Source organism: Aplidium turbinatum, chromosome 15 (genome assembly GCF_918807975.1).
Source record: "Aplidium turbinatum chromosome 15, kaAplTurb1.1, whole genome shotgun sequence".
In the NCBI taxonomy this organism is placed as follows: Eukaryota; Metazoa; Chordata; class Ascidiacea; order Aplousobranchia; family Polyclinidae; genus Aplidium; species Aplidium turbinatum.
Window position 1 is genome coordinate 1,096,278 of NC_137486.1, and position 18,473 is coordinate 1,114,750.

The window sequence follows — 18,473 nt, forward strand, 5'->3', positions numbered from 1 at the left end:
ATCTTTCGGTGAAGCGGTGGCCATGTGCTCCAACCAGTTGTTTTATTTCAATATCTTGGACTGGATCGTCATGCTATTGTCTGATTGTTTATCTATTTTTTTAACGTAATATGCCAAATTGGATATTTTTTGTCACTTTAATATGGTTTAACGTGTAAAACATACGGTAACCCAAATTTATCATATTACTGGGACATACCACTACTACATCCCAGCTGGCGATGACTGTCATTTTTGCATTAATTCAACGTTAGCCAACGTTGGATCGGTGTGGAAGTGGCGAGTTTAGCTGACAGGGGTCTAAAATTATCGCTTTATCAACGCAACTTTTATCAAAGCACGCTTGATATCTTTAAGACATAACTTCCCTGGGTATAATTGAATTTCCGCAAGATGATGATGTTGTTTTTTGCTAGTTTGTTTTATTTGTTTTTTTGTCATTGTTTCATGTCGTCAAGTTATAGCCTATCTATTTTGTGAGTCGTGCAAGGCCTGGTGCGTTGCGCTTGAAATGGCTTTGCCCGTGGTAGGATTTCTTTGTGGGGTTTTCTTTGCCTGCCTTGCTCTTTGCTATGAGCTAAACGCATCAAGACGTGTTCCCCTTACGACCATCAGCACTCTTGATAACGCACCATGGCCGATCTTCATAGCAACTGTCCATACAAATCTTCAATATATCAGCTAAAGTTATGTAGGCTAATAAAGTTGTAGCCTATATATGTTTATTTGTTTTGTAACATTTTTTATTTTTTTTTTCCCTTTATATCTTAAATTTTTCTGAAGGTGTTGCGACCGTGCCAAATTTTTTTCAACTCAATAACTTACTTCGATCACAAGCACGTTTTAACGTTCGCGTTTTGTCGCTTCTACCTTTTTCTTGACCTTTGCTATGTTGATGTGTATTGTTTTGATATGATGGTCAGAAATAAAAAACAACTGAACAACAACTGAACGCTCAGACTAGTCTGAGCGTAAAATGCGAAAATATAGGGCCGCCTGGAATAAATTGCGACCTTAACAAATTTGGTATCGTTGGAAAGCTTAATTCCTCTAGTTTAGGATTATCACTCTCCTCCAACCAGGGACCCTTGGCAAAAAAAGTTGTGGCCGCTTTTTAAGCAACACCTTGCGCCGCTAGTGGCGCAGCCAATCTAGCTATGTTTTCAGCAGAAACAGCAAGCCGTGCAAAATTCTGGCAGTCGAAGTTGCTCCGGTCAGTCCGGTGACCACTGACCAGCTTAGTTATTAGCCATGTAGTGGTATCCATCTTGAACTCTGAGCGTTGCGCAAAAAGAAAAAAAAAATAGCCATGAGGTTTGTCAGTAACTAGGCAGTACTGAGTAGGTTGGGGACAGCAAAGATTCTTGATCTACCACTCTGCACTGGCTGCAGTACTAGCCTAAATATCACAGAACTGAGTACCGTACCAGGCAAGCCTACCGTAGTTTAATTTGTTTTGGGAACTGTTTGCAAGAACATCATTATCGGTACCGTAAGTTATGTCAGGTTATTCGTTTAATTTGGTTTGCAACAGAAGTCAAAACGTTAGATACGGTACCGGGCAGCAGGCGATACACATTACACAGGTGCACTAGGCCTATAAGAGTGTACGGTACAGTACGGTATGCTGGGCTATGATGAATGTTGAAGGAAACAGGTCTAAATGTTCTTTACATGCAGCATGTCTTATCATCTCTAGCTTAAATGTTAAATTTTTGAGTTTTCTGTTGTTCTTTTAGTTGAGTTCTCTTTCATTTAACATGTTGGATTTTAAATGGCATTGCATGCAGGTGTGAAGTATTTGTACCAATGAATGCAGTATGGTAGTAGTAGTAGTAGGCCACTGTTACCAGTGCACTGGTGCACAAACTGACAAAGGAAGGGTGTTTATTGAGACCTGGTAGCTTCTAGTGATATCCATGCAACAATACGTTTTCTGGTAATTGCACACACTATCAGTTAAATAAGGAGGCCAGCCTAGTTGTAAGGTGCATGTTGTAAGGTGCATGTTGTAAGTAGTTGTAAGGTGCATGAGGTGTGTCAAAAATTACTTGCTGTTTGCTCATGCTTGGAGTGGATGTGATACAACTTAACTGCAATATATCAACAAGGTACCAATATAATTAATCAGCTTTGGTAGCAGTACATTTACCATTTTCTGATCAGCTTTTAAAAGATATGCAAGAATTCAGATGGCAGTCATTACCAAATCCACTCAATATTATTCTAATATTGTAATACTTTTATTTGGAATGCCAATGTATGGAGTGTATGCACACATTATTTGGTGACAATGATTAATTATGTCATCTGTCTTGTTGCTTAGGAAAGCTAAAGATGTCAATTACCTGAAGAAGGAAGAATTTCAACAATCTGCTGATGTATTTGGGAGATTAGATTCTACATGTGAGCAAATAGCTGATGCTGGAAGAGATTTGTTGTTGAAAAGGTTAGTTACTGGGACTGTATTGGTGCACAGTTAATTAAATAAGAAGAAATGAAAATGTTGCTCAGTAGCCTACCAGTCTGAATGAGATTCACCGATAGTAATGCTATATTTTGTTGATCCATCAAGCTTTAGTGCAAAACCTGCCGATTCACTTGGCCAACTACAGTACGTCAAGTACATGCAGATGGTTGCAACAGCTTCCACTGTTCATCCTGAAAGATTGCCACCCACCGAAGCTGCAATTCGTTTTCATTCCTTCAGAGTACATTTGCAGGTGAAATAATAGTGCGTAGCCTAATGGTATTGTAACAAAAAGCGTCTTTGCTCTATAGATTATACCACTTGAAGATATTTTTCAAGAATTGTTTATTGTCGGTAACTTCAAAATATTACAACAAATTGCGCTATTAAACTGCTGTAAGGAAAAGATGCAAGTTATAGCAAAACAACTTGCGTTATAATATGACTAGCATAAACATGTGGTGTACTACAAATCAAAAATTTTATGGCAGCAAGACTTGATTTATCTAAGTTGATATAAAACTGTTGCTTCAGGTATGTCAGTGGAAGCATCTTTATTCTTGACACTGAAATCTTGGATCTCGCACAATGGGGATGGAAAGCTGACGCAGCAGGTGCAGTTATGCCAATAAAGGCCAATTTAGATCCGGCACCAGAATGGCTATTGAACGTTGTACGATGCAAATGCAAAAAAGGAACAAAAAATCAATGTGGTACAATGTCTTGCAGCTGCAGAAAACATGGCTTAAAGTGCGTAACAGCATGTGGAGAATGTCGTGGAGAAACTTGTTGCCATCTCAGTTGTGTACAAGAAGACTGCCTGAGGATTGCGACATTTTGATCATGTTTCAATAAATGATCTGTTCTGCCAACAAATTAAAATCAAAATTTGACAAGTGCTCCAGTGATATTAAAAATGTTCTATTCCGTTCATATTGTACTCCAATGTATGCATGTCATCTGTGGGAAAATTATCATCAACGTAACATTAATCGCCTTCGTGTTGCCTTCAATAATGCATTTAGAATTATACACAATTTGCCTAAACATTATAGCGTAAGTGAACATCAAGTCTTGTGCAACATTAAAACATTTGATGCATTACTTCGGAAATATGTTTTTTCTTTTATTGGAAGATGCGAAGTATCGTCTAACTCTATTGTTGCCTCCCTGATGAGGTCCGATTGCCATCGTATATCAAATTATCGTCTTCATTATAATAATTTTATGTATGCTGATATCTAGTTTTGATGGCTGCCATGTCATCTGATTGTTTTTATCGTTCTGAATACTTTCAGTTTCTTTCAGTACTTTCAGTTCTGAATACTTGTAACATTAGATAGCCTATTTAGTGACATTTTGTGCATTTGCAGTTTGTGTACTATTTCGTTGTTGTTGTGTTATTTGTGCATTTGCAGTTTGTGTATTATTTCTTTGTTTTGTATATTGTCATTGACAGCTTTGTCTGATGCAAATAAATATCATTATTTGTGTAGCCTATTGCCCAAATTTGAGCTACCCGAAAGATTCCACTGGATAGTTGAGCTGTTCTCCTCAGACATGGCATATCCATATCCACTAGCAGTGTGAGTCGAATTTTCACCATCGACAAGAACAAGTTACACGCCTTGGGCACTGGCAGCAGTGGCCGAGTGGTTAGCGCGTTGGGCTCGCAGTCGAGAGCCTGCATGTTCGATTCCAGCCACCCGCACTTGCTGTTAAAAAAGGAACTACACAGAACAGAAAAATGAAAGTGGTGTGGTGTTGAACAAAGGAAATTGATTAAGCAAACTTCTACACCTGTCAATGGTAACGGACCACTTTTCTGCCCCACAATTTGTTTACGCAGGAAGGCAAAATGTTTATAAGTCTTATTTTGGTGAACAGTTTAAAAAATCTTACAACAATTTCATAAGCTTCAATTTGAATTATAAGAAACTTAGAAGCTCTACTATGCACAAAGCAAGAAAAAAATATTTCAATAGTGCAGGCCCTTAGGGGCAAAAATGAGCATCTTTAGGCTAAACGTGTTACACGTTTTTTTCTTTGCATTTTTGTGTAGTTGATGAGTCTAACTTCAATTTTAGTGGGTGCCGCAACTTTTTGGGTAACGTGATCACTCCCAAATCGGGGATTCCCCTCAAATCAATTTTGAGCTCTTCACGGCATTTCTATGCAATTAGATATTTTTTTTTTATTTGGACTGACTGCCACTTCAAAATACACGAGATAAACATCACACAAAATTATATTATTAATGATGATGTCATAACATTAATTTTTTGCTTTTTTTCTGATTGTAGTCTCTTGTTTGTTGTTGGTGTTACTTTTTTGGTTACAATAAATTACCAATGCAAAAATAATTCCCTCTTCCAATATGACGTCAGCATTGCATCATGAATGACGTCGTAATTTTGTTTTGTGATTTTTTTTCAGATGTTTTTCTTATAGGTTAGTATAGTAGGTAGTCAATAACCGGTATTTGTACAGGTTGATTAGTGATAGGCCTATCATGAATGTAACTACCAAAAAAACTACTCATCATCGGCGTATGAGCAGATCTTTCCAGGCTAGATTGGAGGGCAGGAAATCATCAGCCACTCAACAGCAGGGCCTCTGAGAGAAATTTTCACTAGGGGTACGAAGAGTCATTCGGGCCCCCCACTCACTCCGGGCCCCCTTTGTCTTGGGCAAAAAGTGTGATGTTTGCTTAGGCAACATTTTACTACAGAATTGGACATCTGTGCCCAATAATAGTATCAGGCTGCAATAAAACTATTATTTTGTGTTGTGCATATCATGTGATCTGTCCCTCACCAATTTGTGTAATGTATCCTGCATTGAATTTGTTTGTCAGTAGTTGATGGTGCTGTTGAGAGGTGTCACTTGTACAATGTACATCTTTAATGTAAAATTTTAAATTCAATTTTTTTATTTCTCTTAGATGTAGCTTATAATTATTTCTGAATAGGACACTATGTGCTGTCGAAAACGTTGGATTTAGTAGTTTTTTTCATGTTTTTTTGTGTGTTTAATGTTAAATCAGTTAACGTTACTGAGTGTTATATGTATCTGGTACAAGCCAAGCTCTCTACCAAGGCTCAAACATAACATCTTGTTAAAACATATTCAAGTTAATCATCTGACCAATCCTAACCTTTCTTCATTAACTTTTGCATTCACCACATGCCCAGCACTAGCAGAGGTGAACGAGAGAAGTCACTCTTTTTACTCCGGCTCCGGTCCTGCTCCGAAAGTATTCTCCGGCTCTAACTCCGAAATTCATTTTGAAGTGAAATAAGCGTGAAACTACCTTTGTCAAATACGTTTTTAAATACACAAAAAAAACACCCGGGCTTTTTGCCCGGGTTTTTCTCAAACCTGCTTTTGCTACACTATGCCCCTCCCCCCCACTGGACAGGAAAATAACTAACTTTTATGTTTTAATTTAGTGTGCTTTTAACAGAACATTTTTGCATGTAAAGCATTAAATCACCACTTTGGGCCCCTAATTTGCTCGCAAAGCACTCGATTACCTTTCTGGGCCCTTTTGCTAGATTATGGGCCCCCCAGGACTAAAGAATAACAACTTTTATGCTTGAAATTAGTTGTTTAGGATGGTTTTAGCCAAACATTTTTGCGCGTAAGCAATAAAACCACAATTTCGGGCCCCCAACAAACACAGGCCTGGGCCCTCAAGGGTACGCCGTACCCTCCATACCCCCTTTTCATAGGCCTTGGTGTAGACCTGAGGTTTTGACGTGAAAACATTTCTAAGCAAGAGAACTCGCTTAAGCGCTCAGTTTTTCACTCTGGAGCGTATTTTTTCTTGCCGGCTCGCTTATTTGCCTAAAAGTAAGCGGTACAAACTGCGATTATCTTAAACAAACAAGAAGTTTTGCTAGTTTAAGCAAGAAAACAGTTGTCGTGTAGACGCACCTTAACGATTAAGTCACTTCGAGGGTCAAAGTTTAGTTAAAAAAAAACGCTTCTGGGTAGTATTGAACTCATTCCCTCTGGAACACCAGCCCGAGAAGTGTCATACGCGCCACTGTTCCAGTTGAAAATTATTGTGGAATTTAGAACTTATATAGGGACTTTTTTCTTCTCTTCTCATCTGTTGCTTTGAAAGAGAAAAAGAAAAAAGTGCCTACATAGTGACGTCATGACCGGTCAAATAGTGTTTCAGATTAAAAGACCGGAGCCGGTCAAATAGCCACTGCCTTTAAGGTTTTGATATCATAGCAGAAAAAAAACATTTAAAAAAATTGTCATGTTTAAGACCCTCTACTTTATGGCCTCAGATGTTATTTTTGAAAGTAATTTGAAAATTTTGAACAACAAACATAGCATATTAGTACCGTATATTTGAGCATAGTTTACTGGTACATTGATGGATAGTTCTATCACTGCCCATAGCTTGTGAAGTTTAAACTGAAAGTCCTGTATTAAAATGTCAGTGGATTTCGATATTTGCCCTGGACGTTATTGCGGCAGAACAGAACTTATAGTGGAAGGTAAGTTTATGGAGATAATGCACATTGACAATGAGTTTAGCCTAGTTCAACCATTGTTAAAAAATGTCACCACATACGTGTATTGCTCCCAGCGGCGCAACTAGAATAAATCAAAGGGGGTCGGCAACGAGAGAGAAAACTAACAATTATTTGTAGAAGTGGATATATCACATTTAGATTGTTATAATATTAACCTAGTGTAAATTGACAGCGCAATGATACAATTCTGTGATGTGCAAAGCAACCTTTTTCCCTCTGTCCGCGCTTGTTACTCGCTCTCAAAAAAAGTTTCCCACGCTTTCGGAAGTAGGCAGAAAATTGTTTGCTCTCCAGGCCCACATTTTAAAAAGTAGTCCACACAAGCTTAGGGCCTGGGTACACGTCAAGTTTGACAAGATTGTAAAGAAAATTTAATTGCCGTCTTTTTGATGCCAAAATTATAAAAAAATTGGTTTAAAAATGTGTGAAGTTGCGATCATACGAAGATTACAAATCAGACTAGCCTAAAGCCAGCTGCAGTTTTGTGGGTTAATAAGGTTGCATCCTAAGTAGGGATTCCCAAAGCAGAATTTCGAATCCTTAAGATTCTAATCCATCTAGAATCGAATCTAAAAACTGCTTGTTTATCGGGTAATTGAATTCGGAAATAATACGGAGAAAGGAAAAAAATTATAAAAAAGAAAAATTTTGAAAAATGCTCCGCCGTCCGCAAAACGCCTGCAAGTCACGTGCGTCGTGCATGCCAATCCGTTTCTGCATGTGATTAACAGAGGTCCCATACGTGTGTGTGCATGCGTGTGTTATTTTGAGAGAACAAAGTTAAGAAGAAAACGATTGAACTTGAAAATGAGAACTTGTTAAAATGATGGCTTTGTAAAGCTTCTTTTTCATGCTGTTGTAAGCATAAAGCTGAGCCAGTTTCCCGCACTTCAGGTTTTACTACCCTGGAAAGTCAGCCATTTTGTTTTTATAACATCATATTGCGTGAATAAATGACGGTCTGTTGATATTTTGTATTCCGGTTTATGCGACTTGAGCGTGAAACAAGTTTGGTATGCTTAGAACGTAGCTTGAACTGACACACGTTAAGTAATAAATACGTATGTCCCAGTCTAGTTAGTCGTCCATCTTCTTGAAGTTGAAAATCTTGAAGGCTGTCATGTAGGGTGATTCAAAATCGATAAAAAAAAATTTTTTTGAAATGTTTAACTCTCACCCCCTAAAAGTGTGATGAGTAAAGCAATAATATGATACATAAAAAAAATTTTGTTCTACCTAAAGGATTAGTGGTGGCACATCCAGTTTCAATTTTTGCAAATTGGATGAACTTTATTAAAAAATAACATATTTAGCCTATTCTTATGTCATTGAAATGGTGGATTTACTGATTCACAATATTTCACAATAGAAGAACAACACCTAACCTAAAACACAAATACATGCTAAAAAAAGCTATATAAAGCTAGAATACAACCTAACAAATTAACACACACAAAACAAACAACAAAAAATTCGCATTTTTGTTGGATCAATAATACTTCGTAACTATCAAAAACACTGTCTTAAAAAGTCATCAAATATTTACAAAGATTCAATGAATGCAGAAATGTTATTTTGTAATGTAGATATGTGTTCTGTTCAGTCGTTATCACAAAGTTTATGCACATTATTGTTTTTCAATCTGGCTCACAACAGTATTCTTACACTGTCTGGAAAATTTTTTTGTTGCTCAGTCACCTCTTGAAGAAGAAACTGAAATTGCTCTTCAGTCTCCGAAAGCAGCTTCTTAAACCGCTGTACCAGGGCCACACCTCGTTCGACATGATCGTTAACCACTTTTAGAGCCAACACTTGTGTTTTAGCTTTGACATAATCATCTCTGTCATCGGTCATCCCAAGTAATCGGATCTAATGAAAGGAGCTCATGTGGAATGTCTGGCTTATGGAAAAATTCCATAGTGTCTTTTGACACAAAGTCCCGCAGCTCTTTTTGAGCAATTTTGGGTGGAGGTTGTTTCTTGCCCTCCAGGTTTTGTTTCATTCTGAGTGAGCTTATCATTTTCCTCTTGGTTTCCAAGCTCACTGAGGTATTAAAAAAAGCAAGAGCCACTAATTCTTCTGACATGTACCATACCATTTGTGGTGTGAAAGTTTATTTGAAGTAGCTTTTGAAAGACCTGAGCAGATATGTTTATACCCTAAGACTACGAGCTATGTCATTATTAAGATCTTGTCGTGGAGCCTCACTTGGCAAAATGCAAGTAATCCATGCTTTCACATATACTAATGAAGCAAAGAGGCATAGATCTCGGAGTCCAGTATCTTCTTTCTTAGTCAGCTTAAATTGGCTGCGAAAAAGCCAGATCTTTTAACAGTACAATACCTTGGGCTTGGACATCCATCGAGTGTGGTGGAATGCACCTGGACAGCGGAAGGCAACCCCATTGTGAAGTTGTTCTAAAAAAGTTATAAGCAATTCCAGCAGGTCTCAGTAATAATCTCGTGGGTGTCTTACAGACAATTGTTCATTTGCAAATGTCAACAGATCTGCACAAACTGGCTAGATGAAGTTATTGACATGTGCATCAGTTGGGCCTGGCTGGTAATTGGATTGATCAATGAAGTTCCATTTTTCGTGAAACCGCTTGAAGAGGCTGATGCCTGGAGCAGAGGACATATCAAACTTTGTTTCAAATGTGCTTTTCAATATAAGTTCCATAATGTGATATCTGCAAGCAAAGTGAAGCAGAGTTTTCCAAGTTTCTGCTCCAAAAGAGTGCATGCACCAGCGTGTTGGCCGGTGTTGGAGGCAGTGGTGTCAAAGCACATGGCCCTCACTTTCGCACTAACTTCCCATTCTTCAAATGCATTAAAAACAGCAGTTGCCATCATGTCTCCAGTTCCTGAAGCAAGTTTCGGTACCCAGAGAAGCTTGGAAATGCTGTGACCGGAAACTGGTATTGGTAAATGGTCCACATGCTGCTTGCCTACCAGATCTTCGAGGAGCTTGCCATCCCAATGCACTTTTAATGGATCATTAGGATTTTAGAATGGAACTGATCTTTTATTTCATTTATAATGTCTAGTCGATACTTTTGTCAATGGTATCTTATGGTAGAAGAACTTAGCCTGAATTGAGCAGGGTCTCCACCCAACCCCGCCACTGTTTCTGCTGATATATACACGGCTCTCCTGTCAGTGACCCCTGTGCGATCTAACGCAGCTGCAAGACCAGGTGATGACTTTTTCAGGCACTCTTTCTTCTGGTTTACGAAATTACTGCCATGTACTTGTAATATTTACCCAGTTTTTGATATATTCTACAGTGGCATCTCGACCAAGAATTTCTGTGGTTCTGGTCAAGACGATGGTAGATTGGTAGTGTAACGCATATAGGAAAGCTATGAAAATTTTGCATGGGCTGTGCCACCTCTAAATGATGTCTGATTTCAAAAATCTTTTGGAATATATACATGTTTTTGCATGATGCATCACATATCTAAGGGGTGAGAATAATGAAAAAAAAAATTTTTTTTTTTTTGAATCACCCTAGTGTCATGCCGACTAGACAGCCCCCCCTAGTTGTGCCCCTGATTGCTCCATATTATTCACTGAATCCTTGACGAGATGAGCTACATCCTGAATTTTGGATTCGCAGTGTGGGTATTTGGGCTGCTGAAAGTACCCCACCTACGTAGTGTTTGGGCAGTGCAGGCGTGTTTGCTGATGATTCTATTAGGTGATACCGTTACCCATTCTTGGCTATTTGTTGTGTGAAAGCCTGGTATGCCACCGATGTCGTCCCCTGAACATGTCATCCCCCCGATGTCGTCTCTTAAAATCAGTGTTGCCAGATGTTCAATTTTTTTGTCTATTTAAATGTAGGTAGGAATTAGGATTGTTTAAAACAAACTTTTTCAAGTCAAAATGAAATTTTTGCCACCTTTTCCTTTTTTTAGCGAATATCTGTAAAAAAAACAACTAGCCTAGAAACTAATTTTTAAAATGTAATCGAGTAAAATCAAAGACTTAAAAATTGTAGCAGGCCTCGAAACAATTTTTTCCGGCGGCCAAACGTCTCCGACTGAAGCAAGCTGTCTGGCGGCCAATCACAAGCACATGGCGGCCATCGGAACTTCGACATGCGTGAGTAAATCGCATTGCCTGATGCGCGATAATTATTGTGTATTGTGATATCACTTGCATCCTGTTTGGTTCTACTACTACAGTATTCGGCGAGTTCCCTATTCGGCGAGAGCCTTTTTCGGCGAGTTCCCTATTCAACAATTTTTTGAAAATCCAACAATTGAACATATTCAATATTCAGACATTGAATCAATGTAAATACGAACTGTTAGGCTAATTGGGTTCATTGAATCCTACGTCGCCGTCTGTATGCAAACTTAGAATATATTAGTTATTTTTTTATCAAATTACATAACTATATTTTTCGTCTGTATGCAAACTTAGAATATATTAGTTATTTTTGTCATCAAATTACATAACTATATTTGTAGAAGTAGTGCTGCCAGACCTTTTTAGTTTTTGTACTAAAGTTCGTATCATCAAAACTACTTTACTTTTGTAGCTTTAATGTTTGATACAAATTGTTGCAACTATAATCTTTCTCCTTAATTTGCTTTTAACCACAATTTTTTTTGCATTTTCATCATTACCTTTTTGTTGAAAATACAGTATGATTACGTTTAAATCGCCATAAAATTATTTCACTTGTAACTTTTGTAAAACTTTTGAAAAGTGAAATTGATTGAACAAAGTTTATTTGAACAGAAGTAGTATGTCTTTATTTTATTACATTTAATTATATCTTTATTGTTATTTACTTTTTTCTGAATCCGCATGGTCACACTGAGACGGTTTCCTGCAATGTTTATTTTTCTAAGTCTTTTATGACAACACAACCAAGTTTTTGAATGCGAGACTCTCAAAGTAAAAACTTCGGGAAACTTGTCAGTTTTTGAATTTCTTTTGTGTTAAATCGCCCTTGTTGCTCTTGCAAGTGTTAATTGTAGGTCTATTTTTTTAAAATTCCTTTCAAAAATTTCAAAAAATCGCCAATAAGGGAACTGGTCGAATCGGACAAGCTGAATCGGACTCGCCGAAACCGGCCATTCCAATCCTGCTTATTGTCAGACTTCAGCTGCTTGGTCAATCAATAATGTTAACAATTCAAGCGTAGACACTGTCTACTAGACAGTGTGTATTGTGATTTTATTGAGTGGTTTGACTGCTTTCTAATCCTTTGTGATTATAAGTAGCAAAGTACTTTATTCACAAGGCCGCTTGCGTAAAATTTTTTCTTTGAACTTTATGACGGACAAATATGGCAGATGAAAGGACGAGACCCGGCAGACAAAATGTTGGTTGTTATTGGTTAATCGCGGCGATGGCCGTACCAAATTGATTGTTTTTTTTGTTTGTTTACCAACTAATTCCACGTTGTACCAAACTGAAAGAATAGCGTAACAAACACCACAATAAATAATATTGAAAATGTAATAGCCTACTTTCAGAATTCTGCTCAGTAACCTACGCTTCAGCAAAAAAGTGTATTCCCAGCAAATATCAAGTTTTTTCGGCAGCGTTATTTATAATCACTCACTGGGAACGACACGCGCATTGACACTCGAGCTGAAATGCAGCTGCATATGAAGTCTATTCAGCAACGTTATTCATAACACTGGTCGACATTTTAGAACTTTTTTGTTATTTTTTTCAAACAGTTAGGCGAGGATACCTAATTTAGTTATGCTGATACCGAATTTGCAATCAGAATTTATTCATCACGTCACAATATTTAAAAAAATTAATTTTAAATTTTACTCAAATGCACTAACTAAGCCTGAACAGTAATTAAGTAACTACATTAAGTAAATACAGTAACTAAGCCTACACATACTCCAAACTATTTTTCAACAAAATTTTCATTCAAGTGACTGAATAGCTTTTCCTGTTGAATTAAGGCATAAATTTTCTTGACTTTTTTTGAAATGTCACTATCTGTACACTGTAGACCTCCCCAATCCCCGGACTTTCTTTTGTTTTCATCTATATTGTGACTTTTCTGCATGGGTTTTCAATGCTGATTTCAAAAATATGCATAAAAATTTTTTTCGATCAACGTCTGGGAAGTTATTCGCTGTTGCTTAGCAACAACTTTTCAAAAAAATTACAAAAATCCCCTTTAAAACCCCTTTACTTTTAACCTAGTATGCTGATATCTAGATTATCTGAAAGCATTTCTTCTGCTGAAGAATTAAAAAAAAAATTTATTAAAATTGGACAATCGGTACCAGAGTTATGACCGTTTCAGTACCCAGATTATGCAGTCACGCATGACTGATTTTTGTTAATTTATTGCCAAATGATACTAGAAAAATGGTGAAAGTTGCTGTCAAGGGGTTTTTGAGGGTAAGGAGTTCAAAAAATACATTAAAAAGTGTCTCAGAGCAACAGAAAAAAAGTTATTAAAAAATTGATACGAACAGTCATGCATGAATGATTTTGTCGCTGTCGCTTCATTCCTACAACGAGATGTATTCCTTAGGCACCACAAACGTTAAATGCCTGGAGTCATATACAGTATAACATGGAACCGATCATCTCAATGTAGCTAACATCTGGGTACCCATTGCACTTGATGTTAAAATACACGCTTCATTGCTCGGAAATAGCTCTGATCAAGTGCAAGATGGTCACGGTCCGCCACAATTTCAATAGCATCTCTCACCCAGCATAATGTAGTCTATGTATCTAAATCATGTGGCAAAAAATGGATTAAGTCAGCTGAACTTAACGATAACCTTCTGTAATGCATTTCAGGTTTCACTATTGATCAGTTAGCATTTTCTACTTGTATCTTGTATGATTATATAACGTATTGTATACACCTCTACTGTCTAATATTCCGTGTGTATTCACGGAATGGCCCGTTTCGGCGAGTCCGATTCGGCGAGTCCGATTCGACTAGTCCGATTCGGCGAGTTCCCTATTCGGCGAGAGCCTTTTTCGGCGAGTGCCCTATTCGGCGAGTTTTTGAAATTTTTAAAAGGAAATTATCGGGTACCGTAGCCTAATTACAATTGCCGTTTTTACATCGTTTTAACGTCGCTAAACGTTGAAATCGTGCAGAAAGGAATAAAAATAAAATGTTTGAACTATTAAATTAAAATTCGTCATATCAGTTCAGTTAGTTTTATTTCTGACCATCATATCAAAAACAATACACGTCAACATAGCAAAGGTCGAGAAAAATGTAAAAGCGACAAAACGCGAAGTTAAAACGTGCTTGTGACCGAAGTAAGTTATTGAGTTGAAAGAAATTTGGCACGGTCGCAACACCTTCGGAAAAATTTAAGATATGAAGGGTAAATAAAACAAAGACAATGTTACAAAAAAAATCATGTTTATGTCTATAAGTTAGTACTTTTGAATAGTTAAAATGATTAGTTTGGATCAACAAATGTGTGACCTACAGCTTAGATTGAAAGGAAATTATCGGGTACCGTAGCCTAGTTATCCCGACCAGCAAAAATTTGTTCCAAGAACCCAGTTAGCCTAACAGTTCATTTTTACATTGCAGTAACAGAATAAAAAGGCTAACCAAATGTGTGGCCTATCGTTTTAACGTCGCTAAACGTTGAAATCGTGTAGAAAAGAAAACTTTGCTGACTAGGATACGTTGAAACTGAAAAACATTCACAGAAGCCCTACGATACGTTGCATTTTTAAGATAATGTATCCAGACGTTGAATCAATGTACAAATGAAATGTTATGCTAAATGGGTTCTTGGAACAATTCGAAAGGCTTCTGTGAATGTTTCTCAGCTTCAACGTATCCTAGTCAGCAAAGTTCTCTTTTCTACACGATTTCAACATTTAGCGACGTTAAAACGATGTAAAAACGGCAATTTTTGCTGGTCGGGATAACTGGGCTACGGCACCCGATAATTTCCTTTCAATCCAAGCTGTAGGCGGCCTACAGTAGGCCACACATTTGGTTAGCCTTTTTATTCTGTTACTACAATGTAAAAATGAACTGTTAGGCTAACTGGGTTCTTGGAACAAATCGAAAGGCTTCTGTGAATGTTTCTCAGTTTCAAAGTATCCTAGTCAGCAAAAGCTCCCTTTTCTACTCGATTTCAACGTTTAGCGACGTTAACACGATAGGCCACACATTTGGTTAGCCTTTTCATTCTGTTACTACAATGTAAAAATGAACTGTGTTCTTGGAACAAATTTTTGCTGGTCGGGATAACTAGGCTACGGTACCCGATAATTTCCTTTCAATCCAAGCTGTAGGCCACACATTTGTTGATCCAAACTAATCATTTTAACTATTCAAAAGTACTAACTTATAGACATAAACAAAATTTATTTTATTTTTTTTTGTAACATTTTCTTTATTTTATTTTCCCTTCATATCTTAAATTTTTCTGAAGGTGTTGCGACCGTGCCAAATTTCTTTCCATAGGCGCCGACTTTTCAAAAAACCTTGGGGGGCGAGAAAGGTGATGACGTCATAACCATAACGCTATTTTACTCAATTAAAATAGTCTTTGATTAAGCTTAGTGTCTTGTTTATATGAACAAATAGGTCCCAAACTGAATTTATTAGAAGCGCTGCTTGAAAGGATTAGTTTTACGCATGCAGTACGCCTAGTCGTAAAAATTTTGATATTGTTAGCTCATAATTGGAACTGTTGGAAAACAAGCCGATTCATTTCCTTTTCGTGCGAGTGAATAACAACGATCAAGACAGTGAAGTTATCGAAATAAAACGCAAAAAATCATGATCTCAAGCAGAGTGAAAACCCGCTATCAGTTTTATTAACCTCGTTTCGCTAATTACTTTCAAAGCGTTAACAACTGCGAAGTGTTTTCTCTTCTGTTTTTTATCGAAAGTCTTTATAGTCTTTTATTGAATACAGTAGGCTATACTCGAGCGTGGCCTAGACTCGAGTAAAGGTCGAGATGTTCGCAAGTGATTTTCACCTCAAAAAGACAAGTTCAACTAACACGGGACAAGCTGTTGTCTCCAGCTCGGCAATTTTCAAAATGAACGCACTAAAAATCATTGTCGATGTAGATTACGTAAGTGTGAAATCGCGTCGGCCTAAGTAAAACTTTTGAATACGTTTATTTGCAGTGATTCAAACTTAATTTTCAAATTCAATGATTTCTTGTCAATTCTAAACTTTATGCACTTGTTGAGCAATATGCAAAGCTCACGAGACAAAACAGAAAGAGGAGATCATTTTTTTATTTTTGCGTGTAGGATATAATCGTTATTATTTTCACGTAACATTCCATGATCGTTGAAGTCGATGTCAAACCTTAGCGGCCGCATAAAACAATGATGTCAGGTTAGCTAGGTGATAATAGCGGTAAGAGACGTCGTTAATGCAGGCAATATCTGCGACCAAGACCCACCTTTTCTTTTATCGGTTTTCGATTTAATTCTCACACATTGCGAAGAAAACAATGCGTTCTGTTGAATCATAATTGTCTCACAGCGGGAAGGCCTCGTTGAAAATAGCGCGTCTAATTTAGCTGGTTTACTTAATATTGCAGTGAATAGTTACGTGACTATTCCAGCAGTGCAAGTTACTCTACCATCTACTTTGAAACTTCCATACCGTATGAGAAAGCCATGCGATCAGCTGCTGTTTTGCGGGCAAGAGCAACGTAGGCTTTTCTTGCTTTCGGCATTCTTTAAGACCGTTTAAATTATCTAAATCTCTTTCACGAAGTGTTTTATCTTTGAAACACCACTTGTCATCACCATTTTTGTTGCCCTTCAACCATAAATTTACGGGGGGCGCCGCCCCCTGGAAGTCGGCGCGTATGTTTCTTTCAACTCAATAACTTACTTCGGTCACAAGCACGTTTCAACGTTCGTGTTTTGTCGCTTCTACCTTTTTCTACGCCTTTGCTATGTTGACGTGTATTGTTTTTCATATGATGGTCAGAAATAAAAACAACTGAACTGACATGACGAATTGTAATTTAATAGTTTAAACATTTAATTTTTATTCCTTTCTGCACGATTTCAACGTTTAGCGACGTTAAAACGATGTAAAAACGGCAATTGTAATTACGCTACGGTATCCGATAATTTCCTTTCACAAATTTCAAAAACTCGCCGAATAGGGCACTCGCCGAAAAAGGCTCTCGCCGAATAGGGAACTCGCCGAATCGGACTAGTCGAATCGGACTCGCCGAATCGGACTCGCCGAATAGTAGCAGACCCGTGTATTCATGTATCCATCATGGAGCTGAGGAAGAGTAAAATGAACAATGGTGGTTTGCTTGGTAATTTGCAGCCTTTAAAACATTTTAAGGAAAGACAATTTAGACCAACTACTGGAGATGTTCTTCAGAAATACATATATCATCTTCAATTAAATCCTCGTAACCACCAGAGTGGGAAGCTCGCAGCTTGGGATACAGCAGTATGTCTAGCAAAAGTATGGCAGCCTGCTTGCATTCCACTGATGACAAAACAAAATATCCAAAACAAAATTATTCGTTTGGTTGATGAATACAAGAAATACAAACATGCCAAAAAGGAATCTGCTGCCTTAATTAAATTTCGAGAAACACTGACAACACGATTTATGATATCTGCTAAGAATGCCAAAAATCTTATTAACAAAAACAAAACATTGCTACCAGAAGGTAAGGCAGAAGGTATACAGTTTCTTAATTACTTGAAACAAACCAACATGCATCTCTTGGACCCCTTGATAGAAAGAGGTTGAAATGCTTCAAGAATTATGCATTGAAGAATCGAATAAAGGTAATAAAGTATGATGTATGTTTGTTCCCAGTATGCTTAACAGCCCAATGATTTTTAAAGTAACATTCCGATTAATTTTTGATACGGATGCATAAACAAGACATTTTTTACAGATAAATGCAGATTCTCAGTGCAGATTCGACTTAATTTATTGGGAAGATGATATCAGAAGATGACGAGGAGAGTAAATTAAGTCCTGAGGTAGATGGCTGAGAATCTGCATTTATTTGTAAAAAACGTCTTGTTTATGCATCCGTATCAAAAATTAATAGGTATGTTACTTTAAAAATCATTGGGCTGTTAAACATACTGGGAACAAACATACATCATACTTTATTACCTTTATTCGATTCTTCAATGCATAATTCTTGAAGCATTTCAACCTCTTTCTATCAAGGGGTCCAAGAGATGCTGGTTGGTTTGTTTCAAGTAATTAAGAAACTGTATACCTTCTGCCTTACCTTCTGGTAGCAATGTTTTGTTTTTGTTAATAAGATTTTTGGCATTCTTAGCAGATATCATAAATCGTGTTGTCAGTGTTTCTCGAAATTTAATTAAGGCAGCAGATTCCTTTTTGGCATGTTTGTATTTCTTGTATTCATCAACCAAACGAATAATTTTGTTTTGGATATTTTGTTTTGTCATCAGTGGAATGCAAGCAGGC

At 37.3% G+C, this 18,473-nt stretch overlaps 2 protein-coding genes across 3 annotated transcripts in view; both read left to right on the top strand.

Annotated features, from left to right (window-relative positions):
• Positions 1 to 1,453: 1,453 nt before the first annotated feature.
• On the top strand, positions 1,454 to 4,834 carry LOC145784786 (uncharacterized). Its single transcript, XM_082596636.1, has 4 exons — positions 1,454 to 2,111; positions 2,327 to 2,449; positions 2,576 to 2,723; positions 3,005 to 4,834. Exons 1-4 carry the CDS (start codon positions 2,065 to 2,067, stop codon positions 3,032 to 3,034), a joined length of 348 nt encoding a protein of 115 aa, XP_082452762.1. The 5' UTR covers positions 1,454 to 2,064; the 3' UTR covers positions 3,035 to 4,834.
• A 1,836-nt stretch (positions 4,835 to 6,670) lies between these two features.
• Positions 6,671 to 18,473, top strand: part of LOC145784625 (JNK1/MAPK8-associated membrane protein-like) — a 102,020-nt gene continuing 90,217 nt past the window's right edge. Inside the window, exon 1 of one of the 2 annotated variants that reach the window (XM_082596491.1) lies at positions 6,671 to 6,987. In XM_082596491.1, the coding sequence (XP_082452617.1) occupies positions 6,924 to 6,987 (64 nt within the window). In that variant the 5' untranslated portion in view covers positions 6,671 to 6,923. Of the gene's footprint in view, positions 6,988 to 10,971; positions 11,134 to 18,473 lie in introns of those variants that run through there. The other variant, XM_082596492.1, reaches the window with a different exon arrangement.